Genomic DNA, 27,825 nt, shown 5'->3' with positions numbered 1-27,825 from the left:
CATTTTTGTTGCGTGATACTTTGTTGATGCGCTTTAGGCCGCAATTCCAGCCTCAAATCTTTTTGAATAAGACGCCTCAATCCTGGCACACCTCTCTTTGGGCACTTTCTCTCCTTCCTCTTTGCAAAAAGTGTTATTTTGAAGTATTTACCACAGTATTTCCTGTATAGAATACACATGGACTGCCCCAAATACATTTAGAAAGTATTCAGCCTTTTTCCATACTGAGTCAATTAATTTTTGTCCTCAAAATTCTACACAAAATACCCCAAAAGGGAATAAGCAGTAGAATACGGATGGATGGGATGGACAATGTGAACACATTTTTGTTGCGTGATACTTTGTTGATGCGCCTTAGGCCGTAATTCCAGCCTCAAATATTTTTGATTAAGACGCCTCAATCCTGGCACACCTCTCTTTGGGCACTTTCTCTCCTTCCTCTTTGCAAAAAGTCTTATTTTGAAGTATTGTACTATTTACCACAGTATTTCCTGTATAGAATACACTTGGACTGCCCCAAATACATCTAGAAAGTATTCAGCCCTTTTCCATAATGGAGTCAATTCATTTTTGTCCTCAAAATTCTACACAAAATACCTCAAAGGGAATAAGCGGTAGAATATGGATGGATGGGATGGACAATGTGAACACATTTTTGTTGCGTGATACTTTGTTGATGCGCCTTAGGCCGCAATTCCAGCCTCAAATCTTTTTGAATAAGACGCCTCAATCCTGGCACACCTCTCTTTGGGCACTTTCTCTCCTTCCTCTTTGCAAAAAGTGTTATTTTGAAGTATTGTAGTATTTACCACAGTATTTCCTGTATAGAATACACTTGGACTGCCCCAAATACATTTAGAAGTATCCAGCCTTTTTCCGTAATGGAGTCAATTCATTTTTGTCCTCAAAATTCTACACAAAATACCCCAAAGGGAATAAGCGGTAGAATATGGATGGATGGGATGGACAATGTGAACACATTTTTGTTGCGTGATACTCTGTTGATGCGCTTTAGGCCGCAATTCCAGCCTCAAATCTTTTTGAATAAGACGCCTCAATCCTGGCACACCTCTCTTTGGGCACTTTCTCTCCTTCCTCTTTGCAAAAAGTGTTATTTTGAAGTATTGTCGTATTTACCACAGTATTTCCTGTATAGAATACACTTGGACTGCCCCAAATACATTTAGAAAGTATTCAGCCTTTTTCCATAATGGAGTCAATTAATTTTTGTCCTCAAAATTCTACACAAAATACCCCGAAGGAATAAGCGGTGGAATATGGATGGATGGGATGGACAATGTGAACACATTTTTGTTGCGTGATACTTTGTTGATGCGCTTTAGGCCGCAATTCCAGCCTCAAATCTTTTTGAATAAGACGCCTCAATCCTGGCACACCTCTCTTTGGGCACTTTCTCTCCTTCCTCTCTGCAAAAAGTGTTATTTCAAAGTATTGTCGTAATTACCAGTATTTCCTGTATAGAATACACTTGGACTGCCCCAAATACATTTAGAAAGTATTCAGCCTTTTTCCATAATGGAGTCAATTAATTTTTGTCCTCAAAATTCTACACAAAATACCCCGAAGGAATAAGCGGTGGAATATGGATGGATGGGATGGACAATGTGAACACATTTTTGTTGCGTGATACTTTGTTGATGCGCTTTAGGCCGCAATTCCAGCCTCAAATCTTTTTGAATAAGACGCTTCAATCCTGGCACACCTCTCTTTGGGCACTTTCTCTCCTTCCTCTCTGCAAAAAGTGTTATTTCAAAGTATTGTCGTAATTACCAGTATTTCCTGTATAGAATACACTTGGACTGCCCCAAATACATTTAGAAAGTATTCAGGCTTTTTCCATAATGGAGTCAATTCATTTTTGTCCTCAAAATTCTACACAAAATACCCCAAAGGGAATAAGCGGTAGAATACGGATGGATGGGATGGACAATGTGAACACATTTTTGTTGCGTGATACTTTGTTGATGCGCCTTAGGCCGCAATTCCAGCCTCAAATCTTTTTGATTAAGACGCCTCAATCCTGGCACACCTCTCTTTGGGCACTTTCTCTCCTTCCTCTTTGCAAAAAGTCGTATTTTGAAGTATTGTAGTATTTACCACAGTATTTCCTGTGTGGAGTACACTTGGACTGCCCCAAATACATTTAGAAAGTATTCAGCCTTTTTCCATATTGAGTCAATTCATTTTTGTCCTCAAAATTCTACACAAAATACCCCAAAGGGAATAAGCGGTAGTATACGGATGGATGGGATGGACAATGTGAACACATTTTTGTTGCGTGATACTTTGTTGATGCGCCTTAGGCCGCAATTCCAGCCTCAAATCTTTTTGAATAAGACTGCTCAATCCTGGCACCCCTCTCTTTGGGCACTTTCTCTCCTTCCTCTTTGCAAAAAGTGCTATTTTGAAGTATTGTAGTATTTACCACAGTATTTCCTGTATAGAATACACTTGGACTGCCCCAAATACATTTAGAAAGTATTCAGCCTTTTTCCATATTGAGTCAATTCATTTTTGTCCTCAAAATTCTACACAAAATACCCCAAAGGGAATAAGCGGTAGAATACGGATGGATGGGATGGACAGTGTGAACACATTTTTGTTGCTTGATACTTTGTTGATGCGCTTTAGGCCGCAATTCCAGCCTCAAATCTTTTTGAATAAGACGCCTCAATCCTGGCACACCTCTCTTTGGGCACTTTCTCTCCTTCCTCTTTGCAAAAAGTGTTATTTTGAAGTATTTTCGTATTTACCACAATAGTTCCTGTATAGAATACACTTGGACTGCCCCAAATACATTTAAAAAGTATTCAGCCTTTTTCCATAATGGAGTCAATTCATTTTTGTCCTCAAAATTCTACACAAAATACCCCAAAAGGGAATAAGCGGTAGAATACGGATGGATGGGATGGACAATGTGAACACATTTTTGTTGCGTGATACTTTGTTGATGCGCTTTAGGCCGCAATTCCTGCCTCAAATCTTTTTGAATAAGACGCCTCAATCCTGGCACACCTCTCTTTGGGCACTTTCTCTCCTTCCTCTTTGCAAAAAGTCTTATTTTGAAGTATTGTAGTATTTGCCACAGTATTTCCTGTATAGAATACACTTGGACTGCCCCAAATACATTTAGAAAGTATTCCCATGTTATGTTACAGCCTTTTTTTCCCCCAAAATGGAGTCGAATCAATGTTGTCCTCAAAATTCTACACAAAATAACCCGTAATGACAATGTGAAAACATTTTTGTTGCGTGATACGTTGTTGATGCGCTTTAGGCCGCAATTCCAGCCCCAAATATTTTTGAATAAGACGCCTCAATCCTGGCACACCTCTCTTTGGGCACTTTCTCTCATTCCTCTTTGCAAAAAGTCTTATTTTGAAGTATTGTAGTATTTACCACAGTATTTCCTGTATAGAATACACTTGGACTGCCCCAAATACATTTAGAAAGTATTCCCATGTTATGTTACAGCCTTTTTTTTCCCCAAAATGGAGTCAAATCAATGTTGTCCTCAAAATTCTACACAAAATACCCCGTAATGACAATGTGAACACATTTTTGTCGCTTGATACTTTGTTGATGCGCTTTAGGCCGCAATTCCAGCCTCAAATCTTTTTGAATAAGACGCCTCAATCCTGGCACACCTCTCTTTGGGCACTTTCTCTCCTTCCTCTTTGCAAAAAGTGTTATTTTGAAGTATTGTCGTATTTACCACAGTATTTCCTGTGTGGAGTACACTTGGACTGCCCCAAATACATTTAGAAAGTATCCAGCTTTTTTCCATAATGGAGTCAATTAATTTTTGTCCTCAAAATTCTACACAAAATACCCTAAAGGGAATAAGCGGTAGAATACGGATGGATGGGATGGACAATGTGAACACATTTTTGTTGCGGGATACTTTGTTGATGCGCTTTAGGCCGCAATTCCAGCCTCAAATCTTTTTGAATAAGACTCCTCAATCCTGGCACACCTCTCTTTGGGCACTTTCTCTCCTTCCTCTTTGCAAAAAGTGTTATTTTGAAGTATTGTCGTATTTACCACAGTATTTCCTGTATAAAAATACACTTGGACTGCCCCAAATACATTTAGAAAGTATTCAGCCTTTTTCCATAATTGAGTCAATTCATTTTTGTCCTCAAAATTCTACACAAAATACCCCAAAGGGAATTAGCGGTAGAATACGGATGGATGGGATGGACAATGTGAACACATTTTTGTTGCGGGATACTTTGTTGATGCGCTTTAGGCCGCAATTCCAGCCTCAAATCTTTTTGAATAAGACTCCTCAATCCTGGCACACCTCTCTTTGGGCACTTTCTCTCCTTCCTCTTTGCAAAAAGTCTTATTTTGAAGTATTGTAGTATTTGCCACAGTATTTCCTGTGTGGAGTACACTTGGACTGCCCCAAATACATTTAGAAAGTATTCAGCCTTTTTCCATACTGAGTCAATTAATTTTTGTCCTCAAAATTCTACACAAAATACCCCAAAGGGAATAAGCGGTAGAATATGGATGGATGGGATGGACAATGTGAACACATTTTTGTTGCGTGATACTTTGTTGATGCGCCTTAGGCCGCAATTCCAGCCTCAAATCTTTTTGAATAAGACGCCTCAATCCTGGCACACCTCTCTTTGGGCACTTTCTCTCCTTCCTCTTTGCAAAATGTGTTATTTTGAAGTATTGTCGTATTTACCACAGTATTTCCTGTATAGAATACACTTGGACTGCCCCAAATACATTTAGAAAGTATTCAGCCTTTTTCCATAATGGAGTCAATTCATTTTTGTCCTCAAAATTCTACACAAAATACCCCATAATGCGACCCCAAAGGGAATAAGCGGTAGAATACGGATGGATGGGATGGACAATGTGAACACATTTTTGTTGCGTGATACTTTGTTGATGCGCTTTAGGCCGCAATTCCTGCCTCAAATCTTTTTGAATAAGACGCCTCAATCCTGGCACACCTCTCTTTGGGCACTTTCTCTCCTTCCTCTTTGCAAAAAGTGTTATTTTGAAGTATTGTAGTATTTACCACAGTATTTCCTGTATAAAAATACACTTGGACTGCCCCAAATACATTTAGAAAGTATTCAGCCTTTTTCCATAATGGTGTCAATTCATTTTTGTCCTCAAAATTCTACACAAAATACCCCAAAGGGAATAAGCGGTAGAATATGGATGGATGGGATGGACAATGTGAACACATTTTTGTTGCGTGATACTCTGTTGATGCGCCTTAGGCCGCAATTCCTGCCTCAAATCTTTTTGAATAAGACGCCTCAATCCTGGCACACCTCTCTTTGGGCACTTTCTCTCCTTCCTCTTTGCAAAAAGTCTTATTTTGAAGTATTGTAGTATTTACCATAGTATTTCCTGTATAGAATACACTTGGACTGCCCCAAATACATTTAGAAAGTATTCCCATGTTATGTTACAGCCTTTTTTTCCCCCAAAATGGAGTCAATTCAATGTTGTCCTCAAAATTCTACACAAAATACCCCGTAATGACAATCTGAACACATTTTTTGACATGTACTTAAGTATACAGGCCCTTTGCTCGATACTTTGTAAAAAGGAATAAGGAAATAGCGTTAAGATATAGTTAAGATTGTTACACCGCTACTTTTTTTATTTTGTCTGATAATAATAATACATGTAATCATTTAATGATATTAAAAAAGCAAAGTATCACTACTGACTTCATCAATACTGCCTTTGTAAGTATTCACGGGGATTCACTTTTTCCACATTTTATGTTACAGCTTCACTCCGAAATGAAACAAATTCATTTTTGTCCTTAAAATTCTGCACACAATACCCCATGATGACAATGTAAATTGTTATTTTTATTTTCGCAAATGTATTAAACATAAAAAAGTTAAGTATTCACAGCCTTTGCCGATACTTTAATACACTTTTGGCCGCAATTCCAGCCTCAAATCTTTTTTAATACGACGCTTCAATCCTGGCACACCTCTCTTTGGGCACTTTTTCCTCATTCCTCCGTCAGGTTGGACGGAAGCACCGAAACCTCACTTTTGAGCTTCTTGGCAAAGAAGGTGAACAATTATGTGCATGGTAATACATTTGGAAACATTTCCAATACACATTTTTTTCACATTGTCTTTCTGGGGTATTTTGTGTAGAATTTTGAGTACAAAAATGTGGGCGTAGGGCTGTAAAAAAATGCGGAAAAAGTGATACGCTGTGAAGACTTTCTGTGATGCTAAACACACCTCATGCACACCCGGTCTGCCAGAGAATAAGAAGATGTAGCGAGAGGCGTTGCCGACTCGTCGTCTTTGTGACTATAGTTAGCATGGACGGCTAGCAAGATCAGTACTCTTGCGCCTCACGTAAAATCAACCCTTTCCATATTTTGATACTTTTGTTGCGCATGAAGTCACGTCAGGTCGCATACACGATAAGTACAGGAATCACTCAAACACACAGCTGTTCTCAGTGACACTTCCGCGTCAATCACTTGTCCGTTTGGTTATGGATGAAGTTCATTTCAAACATGTTATACAGATGGGAGAACGTTTTACTTTGATTAAACTTGGATGGATTTATTTTGGGAGCAATACGCTAATGAAAGGGTCAAATCTGTATCTGCTTGTGTGCTAATTTTATTATATTCAATACTCTTACGCCCTATTTTTAGTCACAAATGCGACTGAATTGCTGTCGTACACGATACGCACTTGGCGGGCAACCTTGCCGCCAGGTCAATGCTTCTCAATGCAGGACTAACTCACACACACAAAGCTGTGATCAGTGACACCTCCGCATCAATCACTTGTCCATTTGGTTATGGATGAAGTTCATTTCAAACATGTTACACAGACGGGCGAACGTTTTACTTTGATCAAACTTGGATGGATTTATTTCTGGGGCAATACGCTAAGGAAAGGGTCAAATCTGTATTCGCACGCGTGCTAATTTTAGCATATTCGATACTCGTACTCGTTTTTAGTCACAAATGCGACTGAATTTCTGGCACTGGGTCTGTTCTGTGTGCAACACCTACTATTTATCGTTCTTTTTGGGTTGGGGGGAGTTGTCCTGCTTTACTTTTGTAGCTCTATGTAGAAATGGCGCCGCTGGTTGCATCATCTTTGTGCTTTTTTTTTTAATGTCTTTTATATCCTTTGTGTTCTTTCAGTTTTCATGTTTTCACATTAACCCTGGCCGAGTCATACCAAAGACTATAAAAATGGAACCCATTACCTTCCCTGCTTGGCACTCAGCATCAAGGCTTGGAATTGGGGGTTAAATAATTAAGAATGATCAGTGACACCTCCGCGTCAATCACTTGTCCATATTGTTATGGATGAAGTGCATTTCAAACATGTTATACAGATGGGCGAACGTTTTACTTTGATCAAACTTGGATGGATTTATTTCTGGAGCAATATGCTAATGAAAGGGTCAAATCTGTATCTGCTTGTGTGCTAATTTTATTATATTCAATACTCTTACGCCCTATTTTTAGTCACAAATGCGACTGAATTGCTGTCGTACACGACACGTACTTGGCAGGCAAACTTGCTGCTAGGTCAATGCTTCTCAATGCAGGACTCACTCACACACACAAAGCTGTGATCAGTGACACCTCCGCATTAATCACTTGTCCATTTGGTTATGGATGAAGTTCATTTCAAACATGTTATACAGACGGGCGAACGTTTTAGTTTGATCAAACTTGGATGGATTTATTTCTGGAGCAATATGGTAATTGAAGGGTCAAATCTGTATCCGCACGTGCGCTAATTTTATTTTATTCAATATTCGCACGCTCTGTTTTTAGTCACAAATGCGACTGAAATGCTGACACTGGGTGCATCACCTACTATTTATCGCTAATGTTGGGTTAGGAGGGTTTGGTCTGGCTTTACTTTTGTAGCTGCATGTAGAAATGGCGCCGCTGGTTGCATCATCTTTGTGCTATTGTTTAATGTCTTTTATATCCTCGGTTTTCATGTGTTTTTTTGACATTATCTATGTGGACTACCCGTAATTACCTGAAGTCTATCCTCGCCATGTGCAGTAGGAAACTCCTCACCTACTTTACGAGCAGCAGTCGATTGTAGAAAATGTCAGTCTTGACGAATGCAATGTTTGCTAAATTGAACATTAACGACCGTCAGCCATTATTGTTAGTTAGGGGAAAATTAACTCGCTGGTTCTGCAGATACCACTTATCTGCTTTAATAGCGCTGGAGCGAGCATGTAGGGACAATGTGTGTGTGCGCGTGTGTGTGTGTGTGTGTGTGTGTGTGTGTGTGTGTGTGTGTGTGTGTGTGTGTGTGTGTTTGGCTCAAGCTGCTAATCCTGCCGGATGCCTTTGCCATGATGTGTCACTCGGCACCAGGAAATCCCCTCAATGTCTTTATTCACACACACACACACACACACACACACACACACACACACACACACACACACACACACACACACACACACACACACACACACACACACACACACACAATTTTTTTTTTTACTTGAAAGTCACAGCTTGGCGAAAGTATATCTTTAAGCGGTCCTGCTGTGCTTAAGTTCCTCATTTTTTTTCAGACAAAGTGCAGACCCTAACTCCAATCCCAATTGATGTTTGTTTATATTTAACTTTTTTGTGTTTTTTTGCATTTTTAATTGCAATTTTTTTTCTCCTCACGTCCACTGGGGACTTTTTTGCAGCTTCTACTCGCAGCCTGGAAAGAAAGTTGCGTAGCCATGATGCAATGCCCGGCAATCGACCTGCATTGTGTAACATTGTTAGCGTTGCTTGGCTAGCTTGTACACCCATGAAAGTTACATTTTACCCAATCGTGCAAGAACCATCTGGCCTGCTAAAAAACTTGCATGCTAATATTAGCATGCTAAATTTAGCATGTTCTTGCAAAAGTGCAGAAAGTGTCGCCATCCACCAGCTTTAAGTTTAAATGAGCTAAAGGGCTAGCATAAAACGTTACCATGACGACATAGAATAAGTTAGCGTTCTTCTAAGCTCATGTTCTTGCAAGAGGGCGGAAAGTGTCGCCAACCACAAGCTTTAGGTTTAAACGAATAACATGAGCTAAAGTGCTAGCATGCCAACTTTACCATGACGACATACAAAAGTTAGCGTTCTTCCAAGATGGTGCCAGGTATCAAAAGCAAAGATTTTTTAGGATTAAATGAATAACTTTTGCTAAAATGCTACTGTAAAACGTGATAACGTAGGTAAAGTTAGCATACTTCTAAGATGGCACAAAATATCAAAAGCTATGATTTTCTATTAGGCGTAAAGGCATAAAATTTGTAAACATGTTAGCATAAAACGTTAGCATGCTAATTTAGGAGAAGTTGGCCTGTTAAAAAGCTTGCATGACACATTAGTATGCTAACGTTAGCATGTTCTTGCAAGAGGGCCGAAAGTGTCGCCATTCACAAGCTTTAAGTTTAAATGAGCTAAAGTGCTAGCATAAAACGTTACCATACCAAAATTACCATGACGACAGAGAAAAGTTAGCGTTCTTCTAAGAGTATCAAAGGCGAAGATTTTTAAGCTTAAATAAATAATTTTTACTAGAATGCTACCATTAAATGTGATAATGTAGGTAAAGTTAGCATACTTCTGAGATGGCGCCAAATATCAAAAGCCATGATTTCTTTTAGGCGTAAACAAATAAAATTAGTAAAGTTGTTAGCATAAAATGTTAGCATGCTAATATAGGAGAAGTTGGCCTGCTAAAAAGCTTGCATGTTAACATTAGCATGCTAACTTTAGCACGTTCTTGCAAAAGTGCAGAAAGTGTCGCCATCCACCAGCTTTAAGTTTAAATGAGCTAAAGGGCTAGCATAAAACGTTACCATGACGACATAAAATAAGATAGCGTTCTTCTAAGATGGTGCCAGGTATCAAAAGCAAAGATTTTTTAGGTTTAAATGAATAACTTTTGCTAAAATGCTACCGTAAAACATGATAACGTAGGTAAAGTTAGCATACTTCTAAGATGGCACGAAATATCAAAAGCTATGATTTTCTATTAGGCGTAAACGCATAAAAGTAGTAAACATTTTAGCATAAAATGTTAGCATGCTAATTTAGGAGAAGTTGGCCTGTTAAAAAGCTTGCATGCCAACATTAGCATGCTAACGTTAGCATATTCTTGCAAGAGGGCGGAAAGTGTCACCATCCACCAGCTTTAAGTTTAAATGAGCTAAAGTGCTAGCATAAAACGTTACCATGACGATATAAAATAAGATAGCGTTCTTCTAAGATGGTGCCAGGTATCAAAAGCAAAGATTTTTTAGGATTAAATGAATAACTTTTGCTAAAATGCTACTGTAAAACGTGATAACGTAGGTAAAGTTAGCATACTTCTAAGATGGCACGAAATATCAAGAGCTATGATTTTCTATTAGGCGTAAACGCATAAAATTAGTAAACATTTTTGCATAAAATATTAGCATGCTAATTTAGGAGAAGTTGGCCTGTTAAAAAGCTTGCATGCTAACATTAGCATGCTAACTTTAGCATGTTCTTGCAAAAGTGCAGAAAGTGTCGCCATCCACCAGCTTTAAGTTTAAATGAGCTAAAGGGCTAGCATAAAACGTTACCATGACGACATAGAATAACGTTCTTCTAAGATGGTGCCAGGTATCAAAAGCAAAGATTTTTTAGGATTAAATTAATAACTTTTGCTAAAATGCTACTGTAAAACGTGATAACGTAGGTAAAGTTAGCATACTTCTAAGATGGCACGAAATATCAAAAGCTATGATTTTCTATTAGGCGTAAACGCATAAAAGTAGTAAACATTTTACCATAAAATGTTAGCATGCTAATTTAGGAGAAGTTGGCCTGTTAAAAAGCTTGCATGCTAACATTAGCATGCAAACTTTAGCACGTTCTTGCAAAAGCGCAGAAAGTGTCGCCATCCACCAGCTTTAAGTTTAAATGAGCTAAAGGGCTAGCATAAAACGTTACCATGACGACATAGAATAAGATAGCGTTCTTCTAAGATGGTGCCAGGTATCAAAAGCAAAGGTTTTTTTAGGATTAAATGAATAACTTGTGCTAAAATGCTACCGTAAAACGTGATAACGTAGGTAAAGTTAGCATACTTCTAAGATGGCACGAAATATCAAGAGCTATGATTTTCTATTAGGCGTAAAGGCATAAAATTAGTAAATATGTTAGCATGCTAATATAGGAAAAGTTGGCCTATTAAAAAGCTTGCATGACACATTAGTATGCTAACGTTAGCATGTTCTTGCAAAAGTGCAGAAAGTGTCGCCATTCACAGGCTTTAAGTTTAAATGAGCTAAAGGGCTAGCATAAAACGTTACCATGACGACATAGAATAAGTTAAAGTTCTTCTAAGATGGTGCCAGGTATCAAAAGCAAAGATTTTTTAGGATTAAATGAATAACTTGTGCTAAAATGCTACCGTAAAACGTGATAACGTAGGTAAAGTTAGCATACTTCTAAGATGGCACGAAATATCAAGAGCTATGATTTTCTATTAGGCGTAAACGCATAAAATTAGTACACATTTTAGCATAAAATGTTAGCATGCTAATTTAGGAGAAGTTGGCCTGTTAAAAAGCTTGCATGCTAACATTAGCATGCTAACTTTAGCACGTTCTTGCAAAAGTGCAGAAAGTGTCGCCATCCACCAGCTTTAAGTTTAAATGAGCTAGAGGGCTAGCATAAAACGTTACCATGACGACATAGAATAAGTTAGCGTTCTTCTAAGATTGTACCGGGTATCAAAAGCAAAGATTTTTTAGGCTTAAATGAATAACGTTTGCTAAAATGCTAACGTGAAACGTGATAACGTAGGTAAAGTTAGCATACTTCTAAGATGGCACGAAATATCAAAAGCTATGATTTTCTATTAGGCGTAAACGCATAAAATTAGTAAATATGTTAGCATGCTAATATAGGAAAAGTTGGCCTGTTAAAAAGCTTGCGTGACACATTAGTATGCTAACTTTAGCATGTTATTACAAAAGTGCAGAAAGTGTAACCATCCACCAGCTTTAAGTTTAAATGAGCTAAAGGGCTAGCATAAAACGTTACCATGACGACATAGAATAACGTTCTTCTAAGATGGTGCCAGGTATCAAGAGCAAAGATTTTTTAGGATTAAATGAATAACTTTTGCTAAAATGCTACTGTAAAACGTGATAACGTAGGTAAAGTTAGCATACTTCTAAGATGGCACGAAATATCAAGAGCTATGATTTTCTATTAGGCGTAAAGGCATAAAATTAGTAAACATTTTAGCATAAAATGTTAGCATGCTAATTTAGGAGAAGTTGGCCTGTTAAAAAGCTTGCATGCTAACATTAGCATGCTAACTTTAGCACGTTCTTGCAAAAGTGCAGAAAGTGTCGCCATCCACAAGCTTTAAGTTTAAATGAGCTAAAGGGCTAGCATAAAACATTACCATGACGACATAGAATAAGTTAAAGTTCTTCTAAGATGGTGCCAGGTATCAAAAGCAAAGATTTTTTAGGATTAAATGAATAACTTGTGCTAAAATGCTACCGTAAAACGTGATAACGTAGGTAAAGTTAGCATACTTCTAAGATGGCACGAAATATCAAAAGCTATGATTTTCTTTTAGGCGTAAACGCATAAAATTAGTAAATATGTTAGCATGCTAATATAGGAAAAGTTGGCCTGTTAAAAAGCTTGCATGACACATTAGTATGCTAACGTTAGCATGTTCTTGCAAGAGGGCCGAAAGTGTCGCCATTCACAAGCTTTAAGTTTAAATGAGCTAAAGGGCTAGCATAAAGCGTTACCATGACGACATGCAATAAGTTAGGGTTCTTCTAAGATGGTACCAGGTATCAAAAGCAATTATTTTTTAGGATTAAATGAATAATGTTTGCTAAAATGCTACCGTAAAATGTGATAACGTAGGTAAAGTTAGCATACTTCTAAGATGGCACAAAATATCAAAAGCTATGATTTTCTATTAGGCGTAAAGGCATAAAATTAGTAAACATTTAGCATAAAACGTTAGCATGCTAATTTAGGAGAAGTTGGCCTGTTAAAAAGCTTGCATGACACATTAGCATGCTAACGTTAGCATATTCTTGCAAGCGGGCGGAAAGTGTCGCCATCCACGAGCTTTAGGTTTAAATGAATAACATGAGCTTAAGTGCTAAAATATTACGCTACCATGACGACGTAGAAAATTAGCGTTCTTCTAAGATGGTGCCAGGTATCAAAAGCAATGATTTTTTAGGATTAAACGAATAACGTTTGCTAAAATGCTACTGTAAAACGTGATAACGTCGGTAAAGTTAGTATACTTCTGATATAGTGCCTAATATCAAAAGCCGTGTTTTATTTTAGGGTGCAAGCAAATAAAATTAGTAAAGGTGTTAGCATAAAATATTAGCATGCTAACAGTAGCATGTTCTTGCAAGAGGGCAAAAAGTGTCGCCATCCATGAGCTTTAGGTTTAAACGAATAACATGAGCTAAAGTGCTAGCATGCCAACATTACCATGACGACATACAAAAGTTAGCGTTCTTCCAAGATGGTGCCAGGTATCAAAGGCAAAGATTTTTAGGTTTAAATGAATAACTTTTGCTAAAATGCTACCGTAAAACGTGATAACGTAGGTAAAGTTATCATACTTCTGAGATGTCGTCCTTGCAGGGTAATATTCGGCATATTAGTACGGGCCCCTAAAGAGCCAAAGTGGTGTGTCTCACAGCGTTGTTGACTTGAGGAGCAGCTCCTGATCTTACGTAAGACAGTTTAATAATTGGAGGACGGAAAGTACCTCCCTCAAATCTGGCGTGGCTTTATTGTTGCTGCCGGTGACGACACGGGGCCAAGTGTTCCGGGGCCCCCAGCCGGGCCGTGCCGTGGTGTTGCTGTTGTTGTTAACTCTTCCCTCACTGCTCCTTTCTCTCCACTTTTTCCAACTCACACACACACACACACACACACACACACACACACACACACACACACACACACACACACACACACACACACACACACACACACACACACACACACACACACACACACACACACACACACACACACACACACGCACACACACTTTCATGTAGTTCGTACCTTCTGGGGACCTGAGAAAAAGGCCTACCTGTCACAATTTCACACAAAAAAATTTGATTTTTCTCAGTATTATTGTAAAAGTCGTCATTTTACTCAGCGCAAGTCAACATTTTACAAGAAAAATGGAACATTTGAGCAATATTATGATAAAAGTTGGAATTTTACGTAATAACAGTTGCAATTTTACAAAGAAAAGCTTAAAATGTTGGCATTGTTATGAAAAAAATTGTCATTTTACTCGACAAAAGTCAAAATTTTATCACAAATTTTGGCAAGCTTATCATAAGAATCGGAATTCTTACTTGGTGTCACACAACACAAGTCTGAATTTTATTAAATTTTTTAAAATTATTTTATAAGAATAAGAAAAAATGGCATTATTTTACAAGAACAACAATAAAAAAAATTCACTATTTTACAAGAACAACAAAAAATGGGCCGTATTGTGAAAAGTCAGAATTTTATGTTGCATTAAAAAGTAATAATTTTACAATAAAAAGTGATAATTTTACGAGAAAATATTGCAATATTACAGGAACAGAAAGAATATGAGAAATTATTTCTAATTTTATAAGAAAAAAGTCGACACATTGTGAGAAAAAGAAAGCTTTTAGTTTTTTGTTTTTTTTAAATTTTGTATGTAATTTGTTTTTAATTTAAGTTATTACAGTATGTCTCGATATACATATATATATATTTTTTTTAGTTAATTTTGGCCAAAGGGGGCGCATTTCAATTTCTTACACACACTTGTTATTTCATATGTTGACCAGAGGGGAGTACAAGCGCACACACACACACACACACACACACACACACACACACACACACACACACACACACACACACACTTTCATGTAGTTCGTACCTTCTGGGGACCTGAGAAAAAGGCCTACCTGTTTAGGACCGCCCTCTCTAGATATATAAAGTAATGTATTTACAACATGAATAATATATACATACTATGCAAATGTAAAAAAAGTGTGTTGTGAAAAATTAGAAAAAGAAACGAAAAAGGTCACAATTTCACAAAAAAAACTTAGATTTTTGGCAGTATTACAATAAAAGTCGTCATTTTAGTCAGCACAAGAAAAATGGAACATTTGAGCAATATTATGATAAAAGTTGGAATTTTACGTAATAACAGTCGCAATTTTACAAGAAAAGCTTAAAATGTTGGCACTGTTATGAAAAAAATTGTAATTTTACTCGACAAAAGTCACAATTTTATCACAAAACTTTTTTGAGCAAATTTTGGCAAGCTTATCATAAGAATCGCAATTCTTACTTGGTGTCACACAACACAAGTCAGAATTTTATTTTAAAAATTTAACTATTTCATAACAATAACAAAAAATGGCATTATTTTACAAGAGCAACAACAACAAAAATTCACTATTTTACAAGAACAACAAAAAATGGGCCAGATTGTGATAAATCAGAATTTTATGTTGCATTAAAAGGCAATAATTTTACAATAAAAAGTGATAATTTAACGAGAAAATATTGCAAGAAAAACAGAACATTTGTGCAATATTATGATAAAAGTTGGAATTTCACTCAATAACAGTTGCAATTTTTCAAGAAAAGCTTCAAATTTGAGTAATTTTATGAAAGAAAACTGTAATTTTACGTGACAGAAGTCACAATTTTATCAGAAAACTTAAAAATTTTAGCAATCTAGAAATTTGATTCAAAAAATTTCACTATTTTATAAGAATAACAAAAAATGGTATTATTTTACAAGAACTACAAAAAAATTTCACTATTTTACAAGAACAACAAAAAATGTGCCATATTGTGATAAGTCAGAATTTTATGTTGCTTTGAAAAGTAATAATTTTACAATAAAAAGTGATAATTTTACGAGAAAATATTGCAAGAAAAACAGAACATTCGTGCAATATTATGATAAAGTTGGAATTTCACTCAATAACAGTTGCAATTTTTCAAGAAAAGCTTCAAATTTGGGTCATTTTATGAAAAAAAAATCGTAATTTTACGTGACAAAAGTCACAATTTTATCAGAAAACTTTAAAATTTTAGTAATCTAGAAATTTTATTCAAAAAATGTAACTATTTTATAAGAATAACAAAAAATGGTATTATTTTACAAGAACAACAAAAAAATGGGCCGGATTGTGTTAAGTCAGAATTTTATGTTGCATCAAAAGGCAATAATTTTACAATAAAAAGTGATAATTTAACGAGAAAATATTGCAAGAAAAACAGAACATTTGTGCAATATTATGATAAAAGTTGGAATTTCACTCAATAACAGTTGCAATTTTTCAAGAAAAGCTTCAAATTTGAGTAATTTTATGAAAGAAAACTGTAATTTTACGTGACAGAAGTCACAATTTTATCAGAAAACTTAAACATTTTAGCAATCTAGAAATTTTATTTAAAAAAAATGTAACTATTTTATAAGAATAACAAAACATTTTATTATTTTACAAGATCAACAAAAAATGTGCCATATTGTGATAAGTCAGAATTTAATGTTGCTTTGAAAAGTAATAATTTTACAATAAAAAGTGATAATTTTACCAGAAAATATTGCAATATTACAGAAACAGAAAGAATATGAGAAATTTTTTCTAAATTTATAACAAAAAAGTCGACACATTGTGAGAAAAAGACTGTTTTTAGTTTTTTTGTATTGAATTTTTTGTTTGTAATTTGTTTTTAATTTTCATTATTTACTTCAAGGTATTACAGAATGTCTCTATATACATATTTATTTATTTTTTAAGTACATTTTGGCCAAAGGGGGCGTATTTCAATTTCTTTCACACACTTGTTATTTCATATGTTGACCAGAGGGGGAGCACTTTTAAAAGCGACACAGTCCATCCATCCATCCATTTTCTACCGCTTATTCCCTTTCGGGGTCGCGGGGGGCACTGGCGCCTATCTCAGCTACAATCGGGCGGAAGGCGGGGTACACCCTGGACAAGTCGCCACCTCATCGCAGGGCCAACACAGATAGAAATCCCTCCTTTTTGGGACCACCTTCATTTTGATAGATGTCACCAGCAGGGGGTGCAAATGAGACATTCTCTATTAGCTGCAATGTTATTAGGACCATGATTTATGTCATCACCTCCTCATATGGAAGCTACTTTTCCTTCTTCATGTCTCAACTAGGGTAGAAATACAAGAACACACACACACAGGCGTGTTGTTTGTTTTGTATCCTTGACTGCGAGCACACACACACACACACACACACACTGAAACAACAGCGAGAGACGAGGACCAATCAGCATGAGAGTTAGTCAAAATGGCCTCCAAGATGAAATCCTTCCTACTGAATGAGCCGGATGATGAGAAATAACATCTCTGTGTTGTTGGGATTGACGTCTGCTTGTGTCTGTGAACTTGGTTCTTTTCCCCGGTGGAATAAAAACGGGAGGACTGAGGACACGGTGACTCACTTCCTTCCTGCTGCCAGACCACCACTACAACTTAGTAACTGCTTGGATGGAATCACCACTCTTTCACTCCTTCTCCAAACTAACTTTTCATACTCGTTTAAAACTCAAACTCCACTTTTAGACTTCAGTTTTTTTCGTCCACGTTTTCCGAAAGCAATTTGAAATGTGGACCGCGGAACAATTTTTCACTTTGCAGCAGCCCATCTTAAATCCAGCGTTTCTGGGTGTTGTTGATAAACGGCTTTTGCTTTGCATAGTAGTGTTTTAACTCGCGCTTACAGAAAAAGCGACCATTTGTAGTTACTGACAGTGGTTTTCTGCAGTGTTCCTGAGCCCACGTGGTGATATCCTTTACACGCCGATGTGATTTTTTTGATCCAGTCCGTGATATCATCGCCTACGGGCAGTGATTTCTCCAGATTGTCCGAACCTTTTGATGATATTACAGAGCGTAGATGGTGAAATCCCTAAATTCCTTGCAATAGCTGGTTGAGAAATGTTGTTTGCTCACGCATTGTTTGACAAAGTGGTGACCCTCGAACCCCGTCCAAGTTTGTGGAAGCTGCTTTTATAGCCAATCACGGCACTCACATGTTCCCAATTAGCCTGCTCACCTGTGGGATGTTCCAAATAAGTGTTTGATAAGCATTCCTCAACTTCCTCAGTCTTTTTTGCCACTTGTGCCAGCTTTGTTGCAGGCATCAAATTCCAAATGAGCTAATATTAGCAAAAAATAACAAAAGTTTTCCAGTTCAAACGTGAAATATCTTGTCTTTGCGGTCCATTCAATTGAATATAAGTTGAAAAGGATTTGCAAGTCATTGTATTCTGTTTATATTTACTGGTTTTGGGGTTCGAACATAAACGTAATTGTGAAAAATATTGACTATTGACAAACAAATGTGTTGTGTTAAACCGCTGCAGTAACACAAGTTAGCTTGTGGTGATTTGCTTTGAAAAAAACAACTGTGAGGAAGTTGCAAACAGCACCTCAGTATTGTGAATTATATTTATATAGCGCTTTTCTCGAGTGACTCAAAGCGCTTTACATAGTGACACCCAATATCTAAGTTACATTTAAAGCAGGGTGGGTGGCACTGGGAGCAGGTGGGTAAAGTGTCTTGCCCAAGGACACAACGGCAGTGACTAGGATGGCACAAGCGGGAATCGAACCCGGAACTCTCAAGTTGCTGGCACGGCCACTCTACCAACCGGCAGTAATAACACCAATTTATTTTTAAATGTATGTATGTAGTCTTTTAGCCTTTTTTAAAGAAAATATATGCATCATCGCAGATTATGCTAATGACACAAGGACCTGGCCACGCCCACACCTGCACAAGGACCTGGCCACGCCCACACCTGCACAGGTATCTTGGCTATGTTATTTTCCGAGGGAGTTAAAGGCCTACTGAAAGGAGATGTTCTTATTTAAACGGGGATAGCAGGTCCATTCTATGTCTCATACTTAAATATTTCGCGATATTGCCATATTTTTGCTGAAAGGATTTAGTAGAGAACATCGACGATAAAGTTTGCAACTTTTGGTGGCTAATAAAAAAAGCCTTGCCTGTACCGGAAGTAGCAGACGATGTGCGTGTGACATCACGGGTTGTGGAGCTCCTCACATCTGAACATTGTTTACAATCATGGCCACCAGCAGCGAGAGCGATTCGGACCGAGAAAGCGACAATTTCCCCATTGATTTGAGCGAGGATGATAGATTCGTGGATGAGGAAAGTTAGAGTGAAGCACAAAAGAAAAGAAAAGAAAAGGCGACGGCTCCAGGCGGCGGCAGTGGGAGCGTTTCAGATGTGATTAGACACATTTACTAGGATAATTCTGGAAGATCCTTTATCTGCTTATTGTTTTAATAAGCAGAGGGGGCGGCATGGCGTAGTGGGTAGAGCGGCCGTGCCAGAAACCTGAGGGTTGCCGGTTCGCTTCCCACCTACTGACATCTAAAAATCGCTGCCGTTGTGTCCTTGGGCAGGACACTTTACCTTTTGCCCCCGGTGCCGCTCACACTGGTGAATGAATGATGAATGAATGAATGGTGGTGGTCGGAGGGGCCGTAGGCGCAAACTGGCAGCCACGCTTACCACCACCAGGTGTGAATGAATGATGGGTTCCATCTTCTCTGTGAGCGCTTTGAGTATATAACAACAGAAAAGCGCGATATGAATCTAATCCATTATTATTATTATTATATAGTGTTTTAGTGAGATTATAAAGTCATACCTGAAAGTCGGAGGGCTGCGGTGAACGCCAGTGTCTCTGAGAGAAGCCAAGATCACAGCTGCCTTTTTGACAGCTACAGGAGGAGGTCGTATAATCCACTCAAGTCTCCGGTAAGAGCCGACTTAATATCACAATTTTCCCATCCAAAAACTTGCCGGTTGACGTAGAGAAACATATTTGCTTGACCGCTCTTTGTTAAAGCTTCACAACAAACAAAGAATAGTTTCGGTTGCTAGAGGCAGCCGCAATCCACCGCTTTCCACCGACGGCATTCTTCTTTGACGTCTCCATTATTAATTGAAGAAATTGCAAAAGATTCGGCAACACAGACGTCCAAATTACTGTGTAATTATGCGATGAAAAGAGACGACTTTTAGCCGTAAGTGGTGCTGGGCTAATATGTCGGCTACAACCCGAGACGTCATTCATTCCGCGACGTTTTCAACAAGAAACTGCATGAAATTTAAAATTGCAATTTAGTAAACTAAAAAGGCCGTATTGGCATGTGTTGCAATGTTAATATTTCATCATTGAAATATAAACTATCAGACTGATTTGTGGATGAGGAAAGTTAGAGTGAAGCACTTAGGAAAAAAAAAAAAGAAGAGGCGACGGCAGTGTGAGCGATTCAGATATTAGACACATTTACTAGGATAATTCTGGAAAACCCCTTATCTGCTTATTGTGTTAATAGTGTTTTAGTGAGATTATAAAGTCATACCTGAAAGTCGGAGGGCTGCGGTGAACGCCAGTGTCTCTGAGAGAAGCCAAGATCACAGCTGCCTTTTTGACAGCTACAGGAGGAGGTCGCATAATCCACTCAAGTCTCCGGTAAGAGCCGACTTAATATCACAATTTTCAAATCCAAAAACTTGCCGGTTGACGTAGAGAAACATGCTCGCTTGACCGCTCTTTGTTAAAGCTTCACAACAAACAAAGAATGGTTTCGGTTGCTAAAGGCAGCCGCAATCCACCGCTTTCCACCAACGGCATTCTTCTTTGACGTCTCCATTATTAATTGAAGAAATTGCAAAAGATTCAGCAACACAGACGTCCAAATTACTGTGTAATTATGCGATGAAAAGAGACGACTTTTAGCCGTAAGTGGTGCTGGGAGAACATGTCCGCTCCAACCAAGCACGTCACAAGCACGCGTCATCATAAGCGTCATCATTCCACGATGTTTTCAACAGGATACCTCGCGGGAAATTTAAAATTGCAATTTAGTAAACTAAAAAGGCCGTATTGGCATGTGTTGCATTTCGCGATATTGCCATATTTTTGCTGAAAGGAATTAGTAGAGAACATCCACGATAAAGTTCACAACTTTTTGTCGCTAATAAAAGCAGACAGACGATGTGCGCGTGACGTCACGAGTTGTGGAGCTCCTCACATCCTCACATTGTTTATAATCATAGCCACCAGCAGCTAGTGCAATTCGGACCGAGAAAACTACGAGTTCTCCATTCATTTGAGCGAGGATGAAAGATTTGTGGATGAGGAAAGTTAGAGTGAAGCACTTAGGAAAAAAAAAAAAGAATGGCATGTGTTGCAATGTTAATATTTCATCATTGATATATAAACTATCAGAGTAGTAGTGGCTTTCAGTAGGTGTTTAACTTCTGTAGTCTTCATCGGAATTTCCATCCCTCCTTCCGCGGACGAGCCTGCTGCTTGCGACGCCGTTCATGCCGCCGTTGCTTGGCAACAGACCAAACACCCCGATGCCCTCATTCTCATCTCTATAATCATGCTTCCTCGGACTTATTTTGACCCACTTCCCACCAACATGTGTTTGGGAACAATTTCCCAGGTGGATCAATAAAGTTCGTCTAAGTCAGGTCGTCAGTCCGTCCAGTCATGTTGTTGTACTCGTTTTGTACGTAACGATTGGTATTACCATGGCAGTCAGCCATCTTCGTGTGTGACCGCCTCCCAATGAAGGCGCGCACGCACACACATTGCACTTTCACACGCTTTTAATTTGAAAGAATGTGGTCTTTCCTGCCGGCGGTGCCGCATTGAAGTGTGTACGTAGAAACACATCAATAACCTCCTATTTGTTTTTTTTTTGGGGGTTTTTTAAATCAGCGCACGGCCATAATTGTTTCTATTAAATCCTCGTGACAACGTGACCGCGAGAGAGGGAGACTTGCGGAGTGAGAGGCGAGAATTGGAAAGCTATTTTTGCAGCATTTGGATGGATTTAAAGAGCTTTAATCAACACTTTTCTGCTGTGAGACAAATATATGAAATACAACATGTAAGTTTTGGACTGTAAGGCCACAAGTATATAAGCCGCACTCACTAAGTTTAAAAATATATATATTTTTCCATATATTAGCTGCAGATATGTAGGTTGCTAAATGAGTTATTTACACTAGGGATGCACCGATTAATCGGTAACCGAATATATTCGGCCGAATATGGCAAAAAAAGCCACAATCGGAGTTAAAAGCAAGGCCGAATAGTGGCGTGTGACGCATTTTTTTGACGCGGTGACGCAATCAACCAACGTGCAGTGTTCAATTTAAATTGTTTTGTACATTGTTAGTTTCCTTCTTTTTATTCTGAAGCTGAAGTACTGTTATTGACAAATCTGTTCTGGCCTGGGATATGTTGTGTACCTGTATAAGTGTATGATATGTTGTGTACCTGTATAAGTGTATGAGGTTACAAGCACACACTTTATTGAGATTTATTGGGGCCTCTGTTTACATTATTAGCCTGTTGTGTAGGCTACCTGTATAAGTGTATGAGGTTACAAGCACACACTTAATTGAGATTTACTTGAGCCTTCTGTTTACATTATTAGCATATCTACTGTGGCTAAGCAGACTTTTGCCAAAAGGACAATAATTTATTTGTTGTGGGTTTATCTACTTTAATGCACTTTATTTTTTTTGGAATGCATGTTTTGTTTGAAGGCCTAATATAAATGAAAAATGGTGCTTTTTTTTTGAAAAGCAAAGGCTACTGGAATATTAAAAAATGTCAATATTCAATAAAAATGTACTTTATTTGAAAAACATGTCTAAAAATGTATTCTAGGCTATTTATGCAACATAAAAAAGTTGTGAAAAACTGCATTTATTATTCGGTATTTGGTATTCGGCCTTCGGCCAAGCGCTTAAATTTTATTCGGTTTCGGCTTCGGCCACAAATTTTCATTTCCGTGCGTCCCTAATTTACACAAAAATATTTATTTACATACCTTTATTGTTTCCAAAGGGTGTCTATGACAGGGCAGTAAAATGGCTGATCAAACAAAACAGAAGTCATGATCATGGACCTAGTACCTGCGGAAGCTAGAGGGTAATTGAGATTTGTTATATATTGTATACCGTATTTCCTTGAATTGCCGCCGGGTGTATAGTAGGGATGCACCGAAATGAAAATTTGTGGCCGAAGCCGAATAAAATTTAAACGCCTGGCCGAATAATGAGTGCAGTTTTTCACAATTTTTTAAATATTGCATAAATAGCCTAGAATAACTATTTAGACATGTTTTTCAAATAAAGTAATTTTTTATTGAATATTGACATTTTTTTAATATTCCAGTAGTCTTTGCTTTTCAAAAAAAGCACAAAGTTTTTCATTTATATTAGGCCTTCAAACAAAACATGCATTCCAAAAAAAAAAAAATTGAATTAAAGTGGATAAACCCACAACAAATGAATTATTGTCCTTTTGGCAAAAGTCTGCTTAGCCACAGTAGATATGCTAATAATGTAAACAGAAGGCTCAAGTAAATCTCAATTAAGTGTGTGCTTGTAACCTCATACACTTATACAGGTAGCCTACACAACAGGCTAATAATGTAAACAGAAGGCTTAAGTAAATCTCAATAAGTGTGTGCTTGTAACCTCCTACACTTATACAGGTACACAACATATCCCAACGTCACTGCACGTTGGTTGATTGCGTCACCGCATCAAAAAATTGCGTCACACGCCACTATTCGGACTTGTTTTTAACTCATTCCACCGAAGGCCGAATGTGGCTTTTTTTGCCGATTAATCGGTGCATCCCTAATATATAGTATGCGCCTGCCTAGAATTACTGCCGGGTCAAACTCGTTTCGCCAAATAATTAGCATATGCCTATAATTTCCACCGGGTCAAACTCGTCACGTCACGAGTGACACTTCACCTGTCATCATTTTCAAAATGGAAGAGGCTGATTTCAATCATTTGAAATCGCATAAAGGGAAGAAGATTAAGAGCTATTCAGTAGGATTTAAAGTCCAAGCTATTGAATATGCTAAAAAGAACAGTAAGCAGCTATGTTTTATTGATATACCGTAGCTGTGTGTGTCAAATATGAGTCTTTAAATTAATCCCGCTTCCTGGTGGTAGAGGGCGCTAGTGATCCTTCTTGCGAATACTAGAAGTGACAACAAGCAGCAAGAGTTTATTTTTTCCTCTCGCTTGCACTTTTAACATGGAGGATTACATATCTAAAATAAAACCGTTTTCTAAACTGGACTTTCAATCGAAGCAGGAGGTAATAAAGGAAGATCTCCATCGAGGCAGAGAGACTTTTAAAACTGAAGAAAGATAAGGCAGACTTCTATAAACAAGTTAGTTTTAGTTATATTGTAAAACTTACAAATGTTGCTTGGAGCAATAAATGAAGAATCCATACGAGTAGAAACGCTATGGACGGCGTTACTTCCTGTTTAAGGCATTAAAACAGGAAGTACATTCTTTTCAACCCGCGGAATCTGCATTGAGCGGACTCGTCCAAAAGATGACGCAATAGTCCCCCCCCAAAATAACACACCTTTTCAGTGTCTCCGCTTGGGTTTAGTGAAAACTGTTGAACACAAAACATTATGGCCGTTGGCGAAAAAAATATATAAATTAGCCTCAGGGCGCAAAACATAGGAAAAAAGTAGCGACTTCCGGAATTTACGGTAAAAAAATATGGGCAAAATTTGCTAATAAAAAAGCGAGTATGCTAACAACTACTATGCTCACAATAACATGATTAGAGTTCACGGTGGCAGAGGGGTTAGTGCGTCTGCCTCACAATACGAAGGTCCTACAGTCCTGGGTTCAAATCCAGGCTCGGGATCTTTCTGTGTGGAGTTTGCATGTTCTCCCCGTGAATGCGTGGGTTCCCTCCGGGTACTCCGGCTTCCTCCCACTTCCAAAGACATGCACCTGGGGATAGGTTGATTGGCAACACTAAATTGGCCCTAGTGTGTGAATGTGAGTGTGAATGTTGTCTGTCTATCTGTGTTGGCCCTGCGATGAGGTGGCGACTTGTCCAGGGTGTACCCCGCCTTCCGCCCGATTGTAGCTGAGATAGGCGTCAGCGCCCCCCGCCACCCCGAAAGGGAATAAGCGGTAGAAAATGGATGGATGGAGTTATAAAACTAAAAATAATACTATTGTAAGTTAATAATCCTAATGCTAACAACACTAGCTTAATTACATTATGATTGCACGTGCAAATATTTATTTATCAAGTATGAATTGTTTTAGTTATATTGTAAAACTTGAAAAACGTTGCTTGGAGCGACAACTGAGTAGAACGTCACTTCTACTTCCGTTTTTTTGCAGGCATTCCCCCGGATGCACCTGCAGTGAGCGAAGTTGACCTAAAGAGGGCGCCGTAGCACAGACAGTAACAGAGGATTGAAGTGTATCTGCACGCGTTAAATAAAAACAGTTTGCATAAAGGCCGTCGGCGACGAAAAATCCAAAAAGTAAACGCGTCGTTTTATAAGCCGCAGGGATCAACGCGTAGGGAAAGGATGTAACGGCTTAAAGTCTGGAATGTATTGTACTTTCAATATGAGCTCGTGTGTGTAACAAAGGTTGGATAAATGTGTGTGTGTGTGTGTGTGTGTGTGTGTGTGTGTGTGTGTGTGTGTGTGTGTGTGTGTGTGTGTGTGTGTGTGTGTGTGTGTGTGTGTGTGTGTGTGTGTGTGTGTGTGTGTGTGTGTGTGTGTGTGTGTGTGTGTGTGTGTGTGTGTGTCCCGTAGATGACGAGGAGGCGCTCCACTCCATCATGAAAGACCTGGCAGCCCTGGGGTGTTGTTACACGCAGAACAGCCACAAGCCCAAGAGCAGAAGTTTACTGTACAAGCAGGTGATTGACTTTTTATGCACGTATTACTACTGTACAAACAGGTAAATAATACACTTATTACTACTGTACAAACAGGTAAATAATACACTTATTACTACTGTACAAACAGGTAAATAATACACTTATTACTACTGTACAAACAGGTAAATAATGCACTTATTACTACTGTACAAACAGGTAAATCATACACTTATTATCACTGTACAAACAGGTAAATAATACACTTATTACTACTGTACAAACAGGTTATTGACTTTTTATACACTTATTACTACTGTACAAACAGGTAAATAATAAACTTATTACTACTGTACAAACAGGTTATTGACTTTTTATACACTTATTACTACTGTACAAACAGGTAAATAATACACTTATTACTACTGTACAAACAGGTAAATAATACACTTATTACTACTGTACAAACAGGTAAATAATACACTTATTACTACTGTACAAACAGGTAAATAATACACTTATTACTACTGTACAAACAGGTAAATAATACACTTATTACTACTGTACAAACAGGTAAATAATACACTTATTACTACTGTACAAACAGGTAAATAATACACTTATTACTACTGTACAAACAGGTAAATCATACACGTATTACTACTGTACAAACAGGTAAATAATACACTTATTACTACTGTACAAACAGGTAAATAATACACTTATTACTACTGTACAAACAGGTAAATAATACACTTATTACTACTGTACAAACAGGTAAATAATACACTTATTACTACTGTACAAAGAGGTAAATAATACACTTATTACTACTGTACAAACAGGTAAATAATACACTTATTACTACTGTACAAACAGGTAAATCATACACTTATTACTACTGTACAAACAGGTAAATAATACACTTATTACTACTGTACAAACAGGTAAATAATACACTTATTACTACTGTACAAAGAGGTAAATAATACACTTATTACTACTGTACAAACAGGTAAATAATACACTTATTACTACTGTACAAAGAGGTAAATAATACACTTATTACTACTGTACAAACAGGTAAATAATACACTTATTACTACTGTACAAACAGGTAAATAATACACTTATTACTACTGTACAAAGAGGTAAATAATACACGTATTACTACTGTACAAACAGGTAAATAATGCACTTATTACTACTGTACAAACAGGTAAATCATACACTTATTATCACTGTACAAACAGGTAAATAATACACTTATTACTACTGTACAAACAGGTTATTGACTTTTTATACACTTATTACTACTGTACAAACAGGTAAATAATAAACTTATTACTACTGTACAAACAGGTTATTGACTTTTTATACACTTATTACTACTGTACAAACAGGTAAATAATACACTTATTACTACTGTACAAACAGGTAAATAATACACTTATTACTACTGTACAAACAGGTAAATAATACACTTATTACTACTGTACAAACAGGTAAATAATACACTTATTACTACTGTACAAACAGGTAAATAATACACTTATTACTACTGTACAAACAGGTAAATAATACACTTATTACTACTGTACAAACAGGTAAATAATACACTTATTACTACTGTACAAACAGGTAAATAATACACTTATTACTACTGTACAAACAGGTAAATCATACACGTATTACTACTGTACAAACAGGTAAATAATACACTTATTACTACTGTACAAACAGGTAAATAATACACTTATTACTACTGTACAAACAGGTAAATAATACACTTATTACTACTGTACAAACAGGTAAATAATACACTTATTACTACTGTACAAAGAGGTAAATAATACACTTATTACTACTGTACAAACAGGTAAATAATACACTTATTACTACTGTACAAACAGGTAAATAATACACTTATTACTACTGTACAAA

General features: G+C 37.5%; 1 protein-coding gene across 1 annotated transcript in view; it reads left to right on the top strand.

Moving 5' to 3' along the window:
- map3k22 (mitogen-activated protein kinase kinase kinase 22) overlaps window positions 1–27,825 on the top strand; it is a 128,158-nt gene that overhangs the window by 22,570 nt on the left and 77,763 nt on the right. Inside the window, exon 4 of the mRNA XM_061921267.1 lies at window positions 25,817–25,923. Within this exon, the coding sequence (XP_061777251.1) occupies window positions 25,817–25,923 (107 nt within the window). The remainder of the gene's footprint in view (window positions 1–25,816; window positions 25,924–27,825) is intronic.

This window comes from Nerophis ophidion, linkage group LG15, assembly GCF_033978795.1.
Source record: "Nerophis ophidion isolate RoL-2023_Sa linkage group LG15, RoL_Noph_v1.0, whole genome shotgun sequence".
In the NCBI taxonomy this organism is placed as follows: domain Eukaryota; kingdom Metazoa; phylum Chordata; class Actinopteri; order Syngnathiformes; family Syngnathidae; genus Nerophis; species Nerophis ophidion.
The sequence above is the reverse complement of the archived record's forward strand: the minus strand, read 5'-3'. Positions and strand labels throughout refer to the sequence as shown.